This window comes from Haliaeetus leucocephalus, unplaced genomic scaffold (assembly GCF_000737465.1).
Source record: "Haliaeetus leucocephalus isolate CR32 unplaced genomic scaffold, Haliaeetus_leucocephalus-4.0 Scaffold840, whole genome shotgun sequence".
Taxonomy (NCBI): domain Eukaryota; kingdom Metazoa; phylum Chordata; class Aves; order Accipitriformes; family Accipitridae; genus Haliaeetus; species Haliaeetus leucocephalus.
In genome coordinates, this window is record NW_010973276.1 from 4522826 (window position 1) to 4537230 (window position 14405).

The following is a 14405-nucleotide window of genomic DNA, read 5'->3' on the forward strand; positions in this document are numbered from 1 at the left end:
TGAGGAACACCCAGCACCTGCCCCTAAAGCCCACTGTCTGTAAAACTATCACCAGCTGGCACTTGCTAATGCATCAAACACATCGACCTCAGTCTTCACCCACTCGCACAACAGACCGTGCCAGCATTGGGTTTCCTATTGCTCAGGGAGAGAAGCAGATGGAAAAAAGGAAAACCAGGAAAATTGCACTGCCTGGGAGCACAGGGTATGCGATTATTTTTTTTTTTCTTTTTAGGAGTTGGGCACCTGGATTTCTGCAGCTCCCAGTGAAATCGCAGGCCTCGCAATTCAAAATAATTAGCGACTGGTAGTTTTCCCTTTATGCAAAATCATCCTTTTTATCCAACACCTAAATGAAAATGAATATGCTTGATTATCTACCAAAGGGCCCAATTTCCTAGCATCGCTCCGAAGCACACAGCAAAATCCATGTCTCCTCAGGCTGCTATTACAGGCAATGGCTGAGTGCAACAAATGAGCGGTCAAGGCAGAGATCCAGAGCCAGGGATGCCAGCCTGACCTTTGCTAATGCTATTTACAGCATCAAATATCCACAACTCCAGCCATGGCTGCGTCTACTTCCTTTCTCCTCCAGCCTGGGGGGCTCAGGGGAAGGCAGGACAGCTCTTAGCTGGCCTGCCAGTTTTGGGGCATCATGAATGTCCCCCTCCACCCATGCAGCCCACCCCGCCACACCAAAGCCCATCCTTTGAGGCAGTTTTCAACCAGGTTCACTCCCGGGGGAGAAGATGAAACGAGCTATTTAACAGACAGGGCTCTAAAGCATCTCCTGAACGCTTCAAATCTAAGGCTGATCACAGGAAACCCCCCAGGCAGTTCTTCAGAAGACATTTGTGCTCAATCCACACAGCAGAACAAGCTCCTCCTCGCAGCTCAGCCCTCTGTCATCACCGTCCCCAACCGGCTCCATCTATCCACCTCCCACGGCCTCCACCCCAGGGGTCTCACCCAGGGGAATCCCTCACCTACCCCTTACCAACCTCCCCGTCCCTGGCCATGGTGACACGGCACGATCGCACGTTTGTACTTCCATCGTTTCCAGACTCACCCTGTTCTCGTCGTAGATGATCTGCACCAAGCTGCGATGTTTGGACTCGATAGGAGGGGGGGAGATGGGTTTTTCAGGCTCTGGTGGTTTGGCTGCTTCTTCCTCCAACTGTTGCTGTGGAAGGAGAGGGGGGAGGAGGAGGGTGAGTCACAGCGAGAAACGCAGCCGTCCCCATCCACACGAGACTCTCTGCGGTGCCGCAACCGAGGCAGAAACCGCCATGGCAGAAGGCTTCCTGCGAGACACGGGCAGGCTCAGGCTGCGGAGGGACAGGGCGAGGGAGGAGAGCTGCGTAACATCCCCTGCCACGCAAGCGCAGCACTGTCCTGCCCCAGGCACCCGGCCCCGTGCAGGTGGGTTGGTGCTTTTTAGGCATGGAGGATGAGGACCTGCCTTGAACGAGCCTCCTGGAGAGGGCTTGAAGCTAGAAATAAGGATTTTACTGGAAACCCTTAAAGGGAACCACAGCTCCAGCCCAGCTCCCTGCTGCTACCTGCCTCCGGAGCTGCCGCCGTGCTGCAGAGAGCGGTGGAGGAGCGCGGGGCGAGCAGCAAGACTGCTCTCCACCTTCGGCGTTATCTTGCGAGGCTGTGGTTGGAGGAGACGCCTCAGGATGACTGTTCTCGATTAAATGACTTGTGCACCCGCTGCCCCTGCATCGTGCAGCCAGATGAGACAGCAAGTATGGCAGAGAAGGCAACACTGCTGTGAAAGCTGATGTCTCTGGTCAGAGTCAGCCTGATGGGACACGTGGCAGGCCTCCCAGCCAAGGTGAGAGATGCAAAGTGCTCAAGAGGGCAAGTAAGAGCTACAGGACTCCCTGCAGAAGACAGCACAGTGCTCAGACACGGGCCACCAAGGTACCCTTTGGTGAACTTTTACAGAGAGCCCAAGTACCCAGGTTGCAATGCCTGCAGCGTGAACGCGCCATGTGGCTCCGGCTGCCCTGGCAGGCACATGAAGAGCTGCTCAGGGCACCGACACAGCATCAGCTGCCTTCCAGCAGTCAGCCATTACACTCTCCTGGGAAGGTGGCTTTAAGACCCATTTCTCTCCTCCATTCACGCCGGACAAGCTGTCCTGAGCAGAAACCACCAATTAAGTCCAGGCTCCAACTAGAGAAAGCCCAGTAGGGGCGGATGGCCATCATCTGGGCGTCCTGCCCTCAGAGACAGCAGTGCCAAAATGCTCACTTTGTTGGCTCTTCTGCTTTCTTTCAGTCTTTACTGCATTGCCACAGCTCCACGTTTCACGGTATCTAGGCTCTGAGGTGCAGCAGCTGTGTGCAAAACTACAATGCACTGTCCCTGCCTCTGCTGGGACACACGCAATCCGAGGTGTGCGTCTCATCCCAAGCTTCACTCCCACTCACAGCAGAAACATGCAGGAGCTCAAGAGCTGCTCCCTGTACACGTCCACCACGTCCCCACCGCACATGCAGTAAAATGCACCCAGCACCAAAGCTGAGTTGAATGCTGACTACCCCCTTGGGAGATGGAAAGCAGAAGGGAGCACATCCACGTAGACACCTTTAGAGATCACTAATCTTTTAATGCGTTCCTACCCATCTGTGAGCCACTCACGTCACAGCAAACTTTAATTATAAAGCAGCGGATCTAAGAAAGCGCTTTCGAATATCACCGCGATCAGCGGACATATCTGACATATGACCTGCGCCTCCGGCTCTCCTGACGGGTGCGAGTCAGGAGGATACATCTGAGCCCTTCCAGTAAGTTTGAGGAACTGCTCAGCCAAAAGAGGAAATAACAGATTCCTCCAGGCTCCTCCTGGGGCCACGGGCTCCCTGCGAGGAGGGAGAGCGCACGCCGTGCACGGCAGCTGCGGGGCAGCACAGGCACGGGAGAGGGAGCGGCTGTTGAAAAACGCCTATGATTTTTTCACTGCTCAGCTCGGAATTTCCAAATCTTTGTATTTTTTTCCTGCAGCTGAAGCATTCCTTGTTGAAACAAAGGGAAAAGTGAGCAAGTCTCGTACTAGGAAGAAAATGCACCTGGGATTGACAGCAGTCGGCTTGCACTAGAGGCGAGCGCACCACCGTCCTCCCAGAGACAGCAGTATCTAGTGGTCCGAGAAGAAGGCGGACACCCAGTCCTCCTTCAGATCATCTCTGCTCCTGTTGACAACACCTTTAACAACACTAGGGCTGTAGGATGCAGTCCAAGAAAACACTTAAGCACCCAGATAGGTCTACTGGCTTGTCTGAGAAAACTCACACCCCTTAAATTAAATGTGTTTCAATGGATGAAGCAACCCCATGCTGTGGGCTCCACTCATGCTCCACCTCCCCACAGATGGAAATCTTTTCCCATACAGGGGAAAGCAGCAGCACAGGGAACACCGAGATATAGCCAAAAAATAGCCACACATGCCAGCCAGACAGCTGAGCATCGTCCTGGCTGGGGAGCAGGCTCTGGCAGAGACAGGACAGCCCAGGCTCCACACATAGGCATCAGCATGCCCACCTTGGGGTTTTAGCCTAGGGGTTACTCCAGCCACATGTGAGGACAGCCAGGGATCAGCCAGCTCAGACCACCTGCACCCTAGAAGGGGACAAACTTTCCCCAGCACTGCAGGGATCCATCCCTTCCTGCCTACAAAGAGCCACACTGCTGTGGCATGCTGAAGGCTCCAACCACACATGAAACAGCCCCAAAGCTCCCTTCTCTTCTCAACCATGGCTGTTTCTCAGGTGGCCCAAATAACAGCGCCATGCAAAGGCGACAAGAGCTCTTCAGGAAGCCATGGCTGAAACCACAGGCTGCAAAGCAGTTCTCAGCATCAGCCCCAGCACAGAAGCAATGCTTCCAGGCACCTGCCCGCTCTTGCTCGGTGTCCTAAGGCACCCCATCACACATCCTCACTCCCATGTGATAAACTCCAAAAGCTCCAAAGAAAGAGCCACCAAAAGGGATCAATCAAATCCTCTACTTCTCTTGGAGAAAATATTTGGGTTAAAAAAAAAAATGTCAGAAACTTGGCTACATTGTTCTGGAAACCCACAAAAATTCTGCAAAGCGGTTGGGTGTGTTGTAAGTGATTTCAGACAAGAGGATTTGATGGCGTATCAGGAAATGAAAGTTTGCCAGTAAGTGGAGGCTCATTAAAAGCAGCTCGTTAAAAGAAAAAATACAAATCTAATTATAGCTGAAATACAGTAGAGAATTAAACTCTACTCTCTGTGGCGTAACACTGTACGGTTATTAAAGGGCCAGATGCTAGAGGTAAGGATGCGGGCAGGGTCTGCAGGCAGCACACCTGATCGCAGCAGGTTCAGCCCATGACAGCTACCCCTGGGAGCTGTGGGAAATGGCAAAGCAAAATAGGTCAGGGTTCCCAGACACGGACAAAATGGATTTCTTAAAGGTCTGCCACAAAAGGTAGGCTGGGACTGTGACCTTTACAGCAAGAGAAGCGGGATGAGAGATGAGTCTTGACGGCTCCACACTCTCTCCCTCCCCACTCCCAGCAGCAGCTGCCCAAAAGCCCCCTCCTCTCCCCAGATGAAAGACACCGCAGCGATGTTGAAGGTACGCGAGATGCTATCGTTAGCCATAGCCCTGGCTCCTACAGCATCCACAGGCCAACCCATTTCCAAGTGGAGGTGGTGCCCTCTCCAGGTAAGAGTCCCTTTGGCTGGCCCACACGCTGCAGAGGGGCCACTGGAGCCTGCAGCACTGGCAGGAAGGTGGGTGACATTTCAGGAAGACCCCATCCCCACACGTACCAGCTCCCACGCTGAAGGGACCTGCCTGACAAAGCCAAGGTCCTTACACATGCACCCAGCTGCCACGCTGCCTTGCATTAGGCAGCCATCACCTGGGTACCGGGATGCTTCACCTGCCCAGGGCAGAGGAGAGGTCTTCCAGCCACAGGGCATCTCTGAGAACCACTTTCAAAGAGCCAGGAGAAGAACAGAGGAAACTTAGCCAGGAGATAAATGGAAGGGGAAACCCTGGAGCTCTTCCACCCAGCCGGCTCCACCTCCATCACCAGGTGGGAGTGTTGTACTCCCGCAGAGCCCGTCGCCAAGCTCGGCGCCCAGGGAGGCTCAGGCACCACTGCAGAGAACAGCCCAGTAGTTTATTTCTCCTTCAGATCCCCGGTACCGCTGCCAGGAATAAATGCATAAGGATTATCCTTCCCTGTCAGGAAGAGGGGGAGAGAGGACTCAGCGAGAGATTTAAGCGCATATGGTACATGAATGAGCGGGGGATGGCTGATGGAGGTGGCCTTCTGCCAGGGGTGCGCAGGGTTTGGGGAAGGTTTCTTAGCTTGCCGAAGACGTTTGCTTCTTGCAAAGTCCAAGCAGAGCCTTCCTTGCCATTTCTGGAACAACCAAAAAGGGAGAGATGGTGGATTGGGGTTGGTTGGGATTTTTTTTGCACAGCCTTTCCATACAAATGTATTTAATTACCCTGAGAAGGCCTCCCAAAGACAGAGGGGAAAAGCATTAGGATATTCCAGCTGCGTACAATTTCTCCCCTGCTCCGCTGCCTGTTCCTGCAGGAGCGGTATTCTGTTTCAGGCTGATTGCTTTCCCTCACTCGTCTTTCTCCTGTGCTGACAGCTCAGATGTACAGATGGACAATACGTTCCCGGAGCATCTCAGGCAGGACCCACCCCCTGTGAAAAAGCTTCCCCACACATGTGCCAGCTCTGCCGGAGGACCAGGCTGGGGAAGGATCCTGCTGGAGGGGAAAGGAGGCCATGTTGGGGGGGCGGGATTTGCTACCAAATGACTTTGCCACCATGTGCCAAAACAAAACAAAACAAAAAAAGAAGGGGGGGATGCTTTTACTGCCAACAGCCGCTTTCACCTTCTTCCCCACTCAGCAGAGCATTTTTGTGGGGAGGAAGAATCATAAAATTCGTTCAGAGGGAAGAAATAAAGCAACCAAGCAGCCAACAATAAAAAAAACCATTTCCTTATGGAAGGACAGCTTGATTTTAATGGCAAGGAGCATATGCTACTCCCGTCAGCTTGAATAGCAGCTCCTCAGCATCTCTGAAAAAAGTCAGGCAGTGGATCAGCAGAATTGTCAGTCCCCCCGGCTGCCATGAGAGGGACCTTCACTGCTGCACTGGGCACGCATCCCACTCTGGAAGCCCTTCTCCAGAGTGGGAAATGATCATGGTTTGCACCTCCTTCCTCAAATACGAGTTAAAAGCATGGACCAGCAGCCAGACTGCCAGGTGAGAGAGAACACCAACATTTTGTCTGAGCTTCCTAGGATGGAGAGGGGAAGGGCTGGCTTCACCCAGCTCCCACCAAACCCAACAAGAGGAACCTCTGTTGTTTCCATCGCTCCAGGTGTTCCTTTGGCCCCTGCAAGCCGACACACAGGGCTGCTCCCTCACACCCCCAGCACAGCTGCTTCTGCCCACTCTTGGCTCCCTCTCCCTAAGCACTCCGATACCTCTGCAGATAAAAAGCAACACAAAAAAAAAAAGGTCCTTGTCATTAACTACACCATATTGTTTGAAAACAAAACCAAAACATCCTGCTTTGTCTTGCAGGAAAGAAAGGGATAGTATCTGGTACAGGAAAACATAGATCTGATGGGGAGAAAGGTCAAGGGCATACTCATCCTTGAGGAGCACTTGCCCCATGCGACAGCCCAAGTAGATGTTTTGCTCCACTCCTGAATTCCTGCTGCACACCCCTTGGGAGAGGTCGTTGCTCTCGGGCAGTTTGGGATTAGCAGCCGTCAGGGAGTTTAGAAACTGGCCCCAAGCAAAGGAAATAAAGCAACCAGTAAGAGGCGCAGAGGGAAGTGATTTGCTTTAGGGAGTGAAAGCCTTTAAGTCTGTGGGTTTTTTCACAGACGTCCCCCAAGGTTTTGTTATATTAATCTCTTAATGGGTTTATGGTAATTGTATACATGGCAATGTCGAGCAGGCAATCCTTCTGCTGGGGAGTGCTCTTGTGCAGGGGTAAAGCATTAACCGAGAAGATCACATTCAAATCCCTGGCTCAGGCACAGCCCTGACTGGAGTTGGACCAGATGCTGCTCACGGCTGCAGATCTGCAAAGCTCCGGAGAAGGGGACTGGATGCTCAGGAAGGGGCATTAAGACATCGCAGCAATGTGTTAAACAGCCCAATACCACAATAGTGGCAGCAACAGCACTGGGGAGAGACAATTGCTGGAACAGAAAAAGAAAAGACCTTGTGCTAATGCTGGGCTGTATGGACGACTCAGGCAACCCAGGCTGCGTTTCCAGCTCTGCCACTGACTGCTTGCATGACCACAGGCAAGTCACCTAGGACAGATTTTTTTTCTCTTTGAAGCACTCTGACATGCAAAAGAGCCCACAAGATGGGTTCCCAAAGCTCCCTTGTCTTGCAAATACCAGCCCCAGACTGCTGGCACAGCAGCAACCGCCCCATGCCACAACAACGAGCACGGACACAGAACATCCTGGTGGCACTGCCACTGCCACTTCCCCTCTGTGGATATGCATGGGCAAGGACAGGGCATAAGGCAGCACGCAGAAGCGAGGACGCATGCTCCCCTCCAGACCACAGCCTCTTACCTGCTTCTTCTTCAGCTTGGAGATCTGCTGCTCCACCATGGTGATCTCGCGGTCCACGCGGTCCATGTTCTGAATGAGCTCCTCCTTCGACAGCCGGGCCGGCAGGAGGTCCAGCTCGGCATCAGGGTGAGCAGGGCTCACGGGTGACACGGGCTCCAGTTTGCCAGGCAGGCCACGATCCTGGGGAGCATGAAACAACCAGGTCAGCTCTTTCCCAAGAGACTTTGAATTCTCCTCTCATCCTCCCACGCCAGCTGCCACAGCTCCCTGGCCCATTCCCAGCGCTCTGAGACACACACACCCCTCAAAAAACCTGCTAGACTAAGCAGTACCAGTTGCCAGATCACATCACCGCAGTGCTCCGCAACCTCTAGTGTCTCCAGAGAGCACCAGGTTAGTCTCCCAGGGACATGACAGCAGCTCTTCCTCCTGCCAAAGCCTCGGAGGCTCCCACCACCTTCGGTGCTACCTGCACTCCTACAGGATCAATAAACCCATCCATATTCAGGAGCTCCCAGCAGCACCATCCCTTCACATCTCAGCAGCCAGCTCAAGGCTACATCTTCTCTGCAAAAATGAGGTAGCCACAGACATGTCCTCCTTCGACACAACCACGGCCATGCTGGACAGAAGAATGGCATTAACCACGCTGAACGAGACGGGGCTATGAGGGCAGCCCCCAGGAGGAAGGACTCCCCCCATCTCTTTCATGGAGGTCCTCCTCCACGTCTTAGTAAATTCTGGGGGAGCTCCGAGTGTTAGATGTCAAATGCATCCATCCAGAAATGGAGAGAAAGGGGATAGGCAAGGTTAGCCAAGATAAAGATAGACTGAACTGATGAAAACCAGCTTTTTGCAAATTCCAGGTAAAAAGGCTCTCAGCTCAACAAGATCCTTCAAGTCAGAGACCGGATGGATCAGCATAACCTCCGTGGCCGTCACAGGGAGCAGCTCTAATGACCATGAGCTGGAGGCAGAGGAAAAACACATCAAAACATTCAGCTTCACCTTCAGCAACGCAACAGCTTTGCTGAGCCCAACGAGCTGGTATCGCATGAGCATCCCAGAGCGACAGCGCCTCACCTGCACACCACCCTTCACCTCTCCAGCTCCAAATGAAGGAGCCCATCTCCTGCAAACACAAGTTGCATGCCTGGATGAGTTTGCCCACCACTGATGAACGCACCTGGGATGAAGCAGCTGTTTAATAGCCACCAGCCACACAGACGGGGATCACGGCATACCAGCAGCCTACCCTGACCCAGGACACTCCTCTCTGGCAGCTACCCAACACCTTAATTAAAAGTTTATCTATTAATTTGCTTAGTGAGTGGATGGATTTCTTTTCCTGGAGGGGATAGGAAGAGGAGCTGTGGCTTGGTTTGTAACTGTAAACCACTGCCAGGCTGGGCAGCCAACACACTGCAGCTGCTGGGGCAGGGGAGAAAGGGGGAGGCGAACAAATGAAGAAGTTCATACAACTTTGCTACCTTCATTACAGCAGCCCTGCAACCGTGGACAAAGCTGACGTTGTTCTGCGCCAACAGGCGCTGAGCATCCTCCCCTCCGCACTGACTCACAGCCACCAGCAAGTGGCCAGGGCTACCCACCGACCCTCTCCCCAGGCTGGTCCTCCTGTGGGGGCAACGGTGACGTGATGGAGCTTGGTGGCACTGGGACAGCAGGGACCCCTCTGTGCTCCTCCATCTAGCAAGGCACATGGATGGTGGCCCTGGGTTGTTCGCCAGCTCTGTTGCAGCTCACTCCAGACACGGCGAGCGTGCAGATGCCACCTTGGCACTGTTCGGCATCTCAATAGCATCTGCTTACCATGAAGCAGAACCATGCAGGGTGGCCTCCTCCCTGCTGGTGGTGGGGATGAAGCACAGTGAGCTCCCTCCTGGCGAGGCTGCACCCACAGCCTGACAAAGCTACAGAGGACCTGGCTTCAAAGGCAGTCCCTGCCTGGTAGGGCTGTGCTGAGATGAGCTCTGTCCTATTCCCCTCCGTAAGGGATGGGCAGCATCATCCACAGCAAAGCTGGAACAAGGGGAAGCAAAAGAGGATGTTTCCCAACAAAGTGGCCATGTCCCAGGACACCAGCATCCTTCACTGGCACCTTCACCCTCCTCTCCCCTGCTAGATCCTGTTGCAACTGAAGGAGACATCAAGCCAGACAGGGGGGATACACTGCTGGATGCAGCCTGGAGTCATCAACGCCCTTCCCACTGCTGCCATCAAAGGACAGAAAGCAAAGGAGCAACCTAAAACCCCTTCCTCACTGTCCTGCGTGGGGCTCATCCAGCCTTAAGAGCATAAAAGCACCAGAAAGCTAAGTTGGTTGTTTCCAGCATCCGTTCAGAAGAGAAAATAGAAGAACATCAGAGGTTTCTGGAGAATCCCAAGAAGCAGATCCTGTCTTGTTTTCTTCCCCAGCATTAGACACCCAAATTGGTCAGTCTGCTGCAGCGGGAAGGCTTTGTGCTCTCCACAACTGGGTTGGTTTCTTTTGGTGGGTTTGGGTTTTTTTCAAGCCAAGAGGAGCAGGACAACCATAAGAAGCAAAAGATAAATCAGGTGTTCATAAAATCTCGTTCAGATTAAGGCATGGGAAGCAGAAGTGGCAGTGGCTTGTAGGTGGGTAGGTTTTTCTAAAGGTAAGCAAGCTGCCTGCCAAAAATGCAGGAAAGACCTCTCTGTGCACATGAAACAAAAGATACTATCTCATGTCTGCCAATATGCAAGACAGGGCATCTTTAAACTCCTACTTGGCACAAAACCCTTTGGAAACCTGGTTTCTGATACATTTTTATCTTTTTGCCTTGCAGAATCTGAAGTAAAATAGCAGCAAAGCTGAGTAAGGGAAACAGCTACAAGTCACCGCATAAAAACCATCATCATCTGATATTAGATGATTATAGCAATAAAAAGAGGCAATGTCCCTGGACCTCAAATAACTGGTCACTGTCATTTTACAAGCACCTCTCTAAATAAAGGAAATGACAAGCAGCAAGAGGAAGGAAAAACCAAAACTAAAGGCAAAAAAAACCCAAAACACATCTTGCCCGTGGAATCGTGAAGTCCAAAAAGCAGAGCTCCTGTATTTATGCAAGGCACGAAGAAGCCCTTCTTCTAAATCACAAAAATGGGTTGAAAAGAGGTTTGCAAAGGCCAGAGTCCACCCAGAGCCTGGGGTGGACTCTAATGGATAGAGATATTTCAACTAGTGCTCTGTTTTCTAGCACTCTCAAGAAGCCACTCAAAATATGTTCCTCTGCTTCAGCTAGTGTCATACCCAGACTCTGAACAAGTGCAGTGTGAAACGTGAAATTCTCCTTATTAACGTGAAGTCAGACTTCGAAACCAACATGAGCTGGGAGAGCTGGAATAAATCTGCTGGAGGGAAGAAAACAATTACTGCATTACTCAAGTTGATATTTTCTCAGTAATTATACTGTTTCCATGTGATTTGTTTTTATACACAGCTAACAGCTACTGTAGTTCCTGTTTATCCCTGGCCTTATTATTACGTGATTTATATGATAACAAGGGTGGGCGAGCAGGGGGCAGAGGCTGCATAAACCTTCCCGCAGCAAGAGGAGATGCTGGCACTGAAGAAAACAATTATCACTAGAGGAGTCTATCAAAGAGCAAGTCCAGGCTTTGGGGGTGGATTTCTTCTACACGTTTTTATTCCTAACATAGATAACATTAACGGAGCAAGCATGCTACACGCTGCTAGGCAGTGGCTTTAAAAACATGGGAGAAAGAGGAGAAAGGAAAAGCATAAGCCAACTGCCCATCTATGCCATGAAGAGCAAGTAAGCCTCCAAGTAAATTCGATGTCCCTGCTTTCAGACACACCAGCAACCAGGTCCACAAGAGAAAAGATGGTGAGAACCCCAACCTTGGTCCCAGGACATGCTGGAACCTGCACCAGACCATCGCCGCGTCCTTATTTTGTATTACTGACCCACCTCGCGATGCTCCCAGGGCACTCGCGGGAGTTGGTGGGATGGAGAAGGGCATCCGTGCCATGCGTCAGCTCAGCACCTATGGCTGGATGCAGCCCAACCTCCTCGAAGGGTAATTTTTCTTGGCTGTTTCCCCACCCTCAGGAGACGGCAGAGCAGAGGCTCCGCTCCACCTGCGCCTAACTCTTGCTGCAAAATGCATTTTCACCTCTCTGATCCCCTGACCGCACCGGCTGCCGCTTCAAAACTACACCAGTGGAGCTTCAAAGCCTCCACACCCCCAGTCGGTGCCTGTGTAGCACTGGTGTGTACCGAGCGAACAGAGCCGCTTGCTTGGGACGACCCTCAGGATCTCTAGCACGGCACCACGGTGTTTGCCCTACATATCGTCTTCAGTAAGTCCTGGTCTCTCTCTGCCTTTCTAAACCAGATCATTAATGATGTTCCCCCAAGTCCAGGACAGAGATTTGGGGATGCCGATGTCACCTCTTCCACAGTCTGTTCGCTTTCTAATTATCAGCTGGCAGCAGCGTTTTCTGCTGGAGCACCGGGAGGGATTAAGAGGTGTTATCTCCAACTCCTGCCCACTCGCACATCTTGCGTCCTTGCAGGCTGGAGAAGATTGCCAAAGCAGGCAGGATGGGCCGGGGCTGCTCAAATTGTGCTCATATTAATCCCCCCCCCCCCCAAAAAAAAAATCAGGAACAAAGGGTGGGCTTGTGATCAGGGTGGCCTGCCTGCGAGGATGCCTCCATCACCCAAGCCCCTCATGGCAGCACAGAGCTACTGAACATCGCTGAACTCTACCAACCAACACCAGCCCCAAACCCCCGTCCGTGTGAGGCTGTGCCACACGGCAGAGACGGCAGCTTGTTCTCCCCGTCCAGGAACCCGCGGCATCGCGGCATCGCACACCCCAGCAGACGCAGAGCCCCGGGGCTTTCCCACACTCCCTGGGACGAAAACCAAGCAGGAGAGACAACACCCCACACCTCCGTCCATCAGGTTTTAAGGTAAAAACAAGCATATAAAACTCTTAAACGGGCCAAATACAGACCAAAGGATTATTTTTTTTAACTGGAAAAGTATCCAACACATTCCGGCATAACAGCAGCCCCGAGATGACAGCACTGACGGGGCAAAAAAGTCAAAGGGGCTGAAAACTAACATCTCGTTTCCCTAGGGAGACGTGCAAGTACGAAGTCAGAGAGCCTGAGCAGTGAAAAGTACATCGTGTTATTGCAATTCTTTTGTTCGTGACCATCTGCTGCACTAATGGCTCTTTCAGCAGCCCAACCTTTCAAACGGGGTTTTAATTCTTAAATACTGCTGGCTCTCAGCTGGGCTGCATCCCCACAGCCGTTCAAAGAGCTGCCGAAGCGGGATGTGGATGTGCATGTTGGTGTGTGCAGCATGACTCCAGGGAGCACCTATGGTGTTGTTCACCAGCCGTGAGCACACGGGCATTCCCGTGCAAGGCTAACCAGTGCTGATGCCACGTGTGGGACCAAGGCATCACCCACATCCTTCCTCCATCCCCACGCTCCATGGCACATGCAGCAGGGGAGACGAGAAAAACAGGGATTGCTTTCACTGGATGCCGCCCAGTACGTGCTCTCATGGGAATTCATGAAACTGGAGACTAAGGAGCTGTCTGAAGACAAAGCTGATTTTTTAATTTAATTTTTTTTTAAATAAATCTGTGACTTTATGAGAAGGCCTATGAAATTCCTTTCCCCTGTAATCCAGCTGAATTCCACACAGCCAGGGCAGAAAATATCCCAACAATTTCTAAGCTTGCACGAAAGTAGGTCAAAAAACTTCCCCAATGTTTCAACAGCTTGAAGCAATTTAATTGCAAAACCAGTACCAAATGCTGACCCTCCCTCCCCACCCCCCACCAGCAGATTTACGAGGGTGGTAAAACCTTGCCAGCGAGTGTTACAGTTAAATGCACTAACCAAAGCCTAGTATCTGGTCTTGCAAAACTTGCTTGTGCTCAAAAAAGCTGTTCCACAGTGCTTATCCTTAACAGATGCTGTCTCTGGACCTCAGGATCGCAGGATATTACAGAAGCGGCAGCAAACAAGGCTTATGGACTCAGAGGTAGCCTAGAATAACGGGTCAAATCTGGAAAACCTTACTCAGGCAAACTCCCACCAAAGCCTAAGGCATTATCCAGACAAATGGATGTTGCGCCTTTCATTACCTTTTTGCGTTTCCCCATTAGTGGATAATAATTGCATTGAATGCGTACGTTCCCTACTGACTTCACAGGAGTGATGAATTCTCACCTACCCATCTACTCATTACAAAGAGGAGCTAATTGCTCCACCTCTCATTAAGAATTGCCCAACATTGCCTATTCTGCATTGCTGGATTTTCAGTTGACCCTAAGTTTGTTAAAACATTAACTGTCTGGACTGAAATTTTCCATCCTGAATATTTGCTTCAGGCATTTTTAGGCTTTCTTTTTTCCCCTAAATAGTAAATTTCAGCCAAAACAACTCTGCCGCTTCCAAGAACAAGTTTACAGGAAAGTATGCCTTTCTGCAACGTTCAGAAAGATTCTGGGAACCTTTTCTTTGGGCATCATCGGCACAGTTGACACATCTGGCAAGACTACTCTCTGCCAGTGATTTGTCTTTTGTTAACTCTGAAAAAGTGTCCAAGTTAAAAAAAAAAAAAAAAAAAAATCTCATTTTGGTGCTTGCCTAGGCAAATGACTTTGAACCAAGCAAGCAAGTGGAGTGGGGTCGTGGGTAGCTCCAGGTCAGGTATCGCACTCTGCCTATACTCCTGCAA

General features: G+C 51.5%; 1 protein-coding gene across 1 annotated transcript in view; it reads right to left on the bottom strand.

The window, feature by feature from the left end:
- Positions 1–14405, bottom strand: part of NCOR2 (nuclear receptor corepressor 2) — a 179768-nt gene that overhangs the window by 124636 nt on the left and 40727 nt on the right. The window contains exons 4-5 of the mRNA XM_010582247.1: positions 7627–7806; positions 1070–1183 (exon numbers count right to left, since the gene is read on the bottom strand). Coding sequence (XP_010580549.1) covers positions 1070–1183; positions 7627–7806 — 294 coding nt within the window. The remainder of the gene's footprint in view (positions 1–1069; positions 1184–7626; positions 7807–14405) is intronic.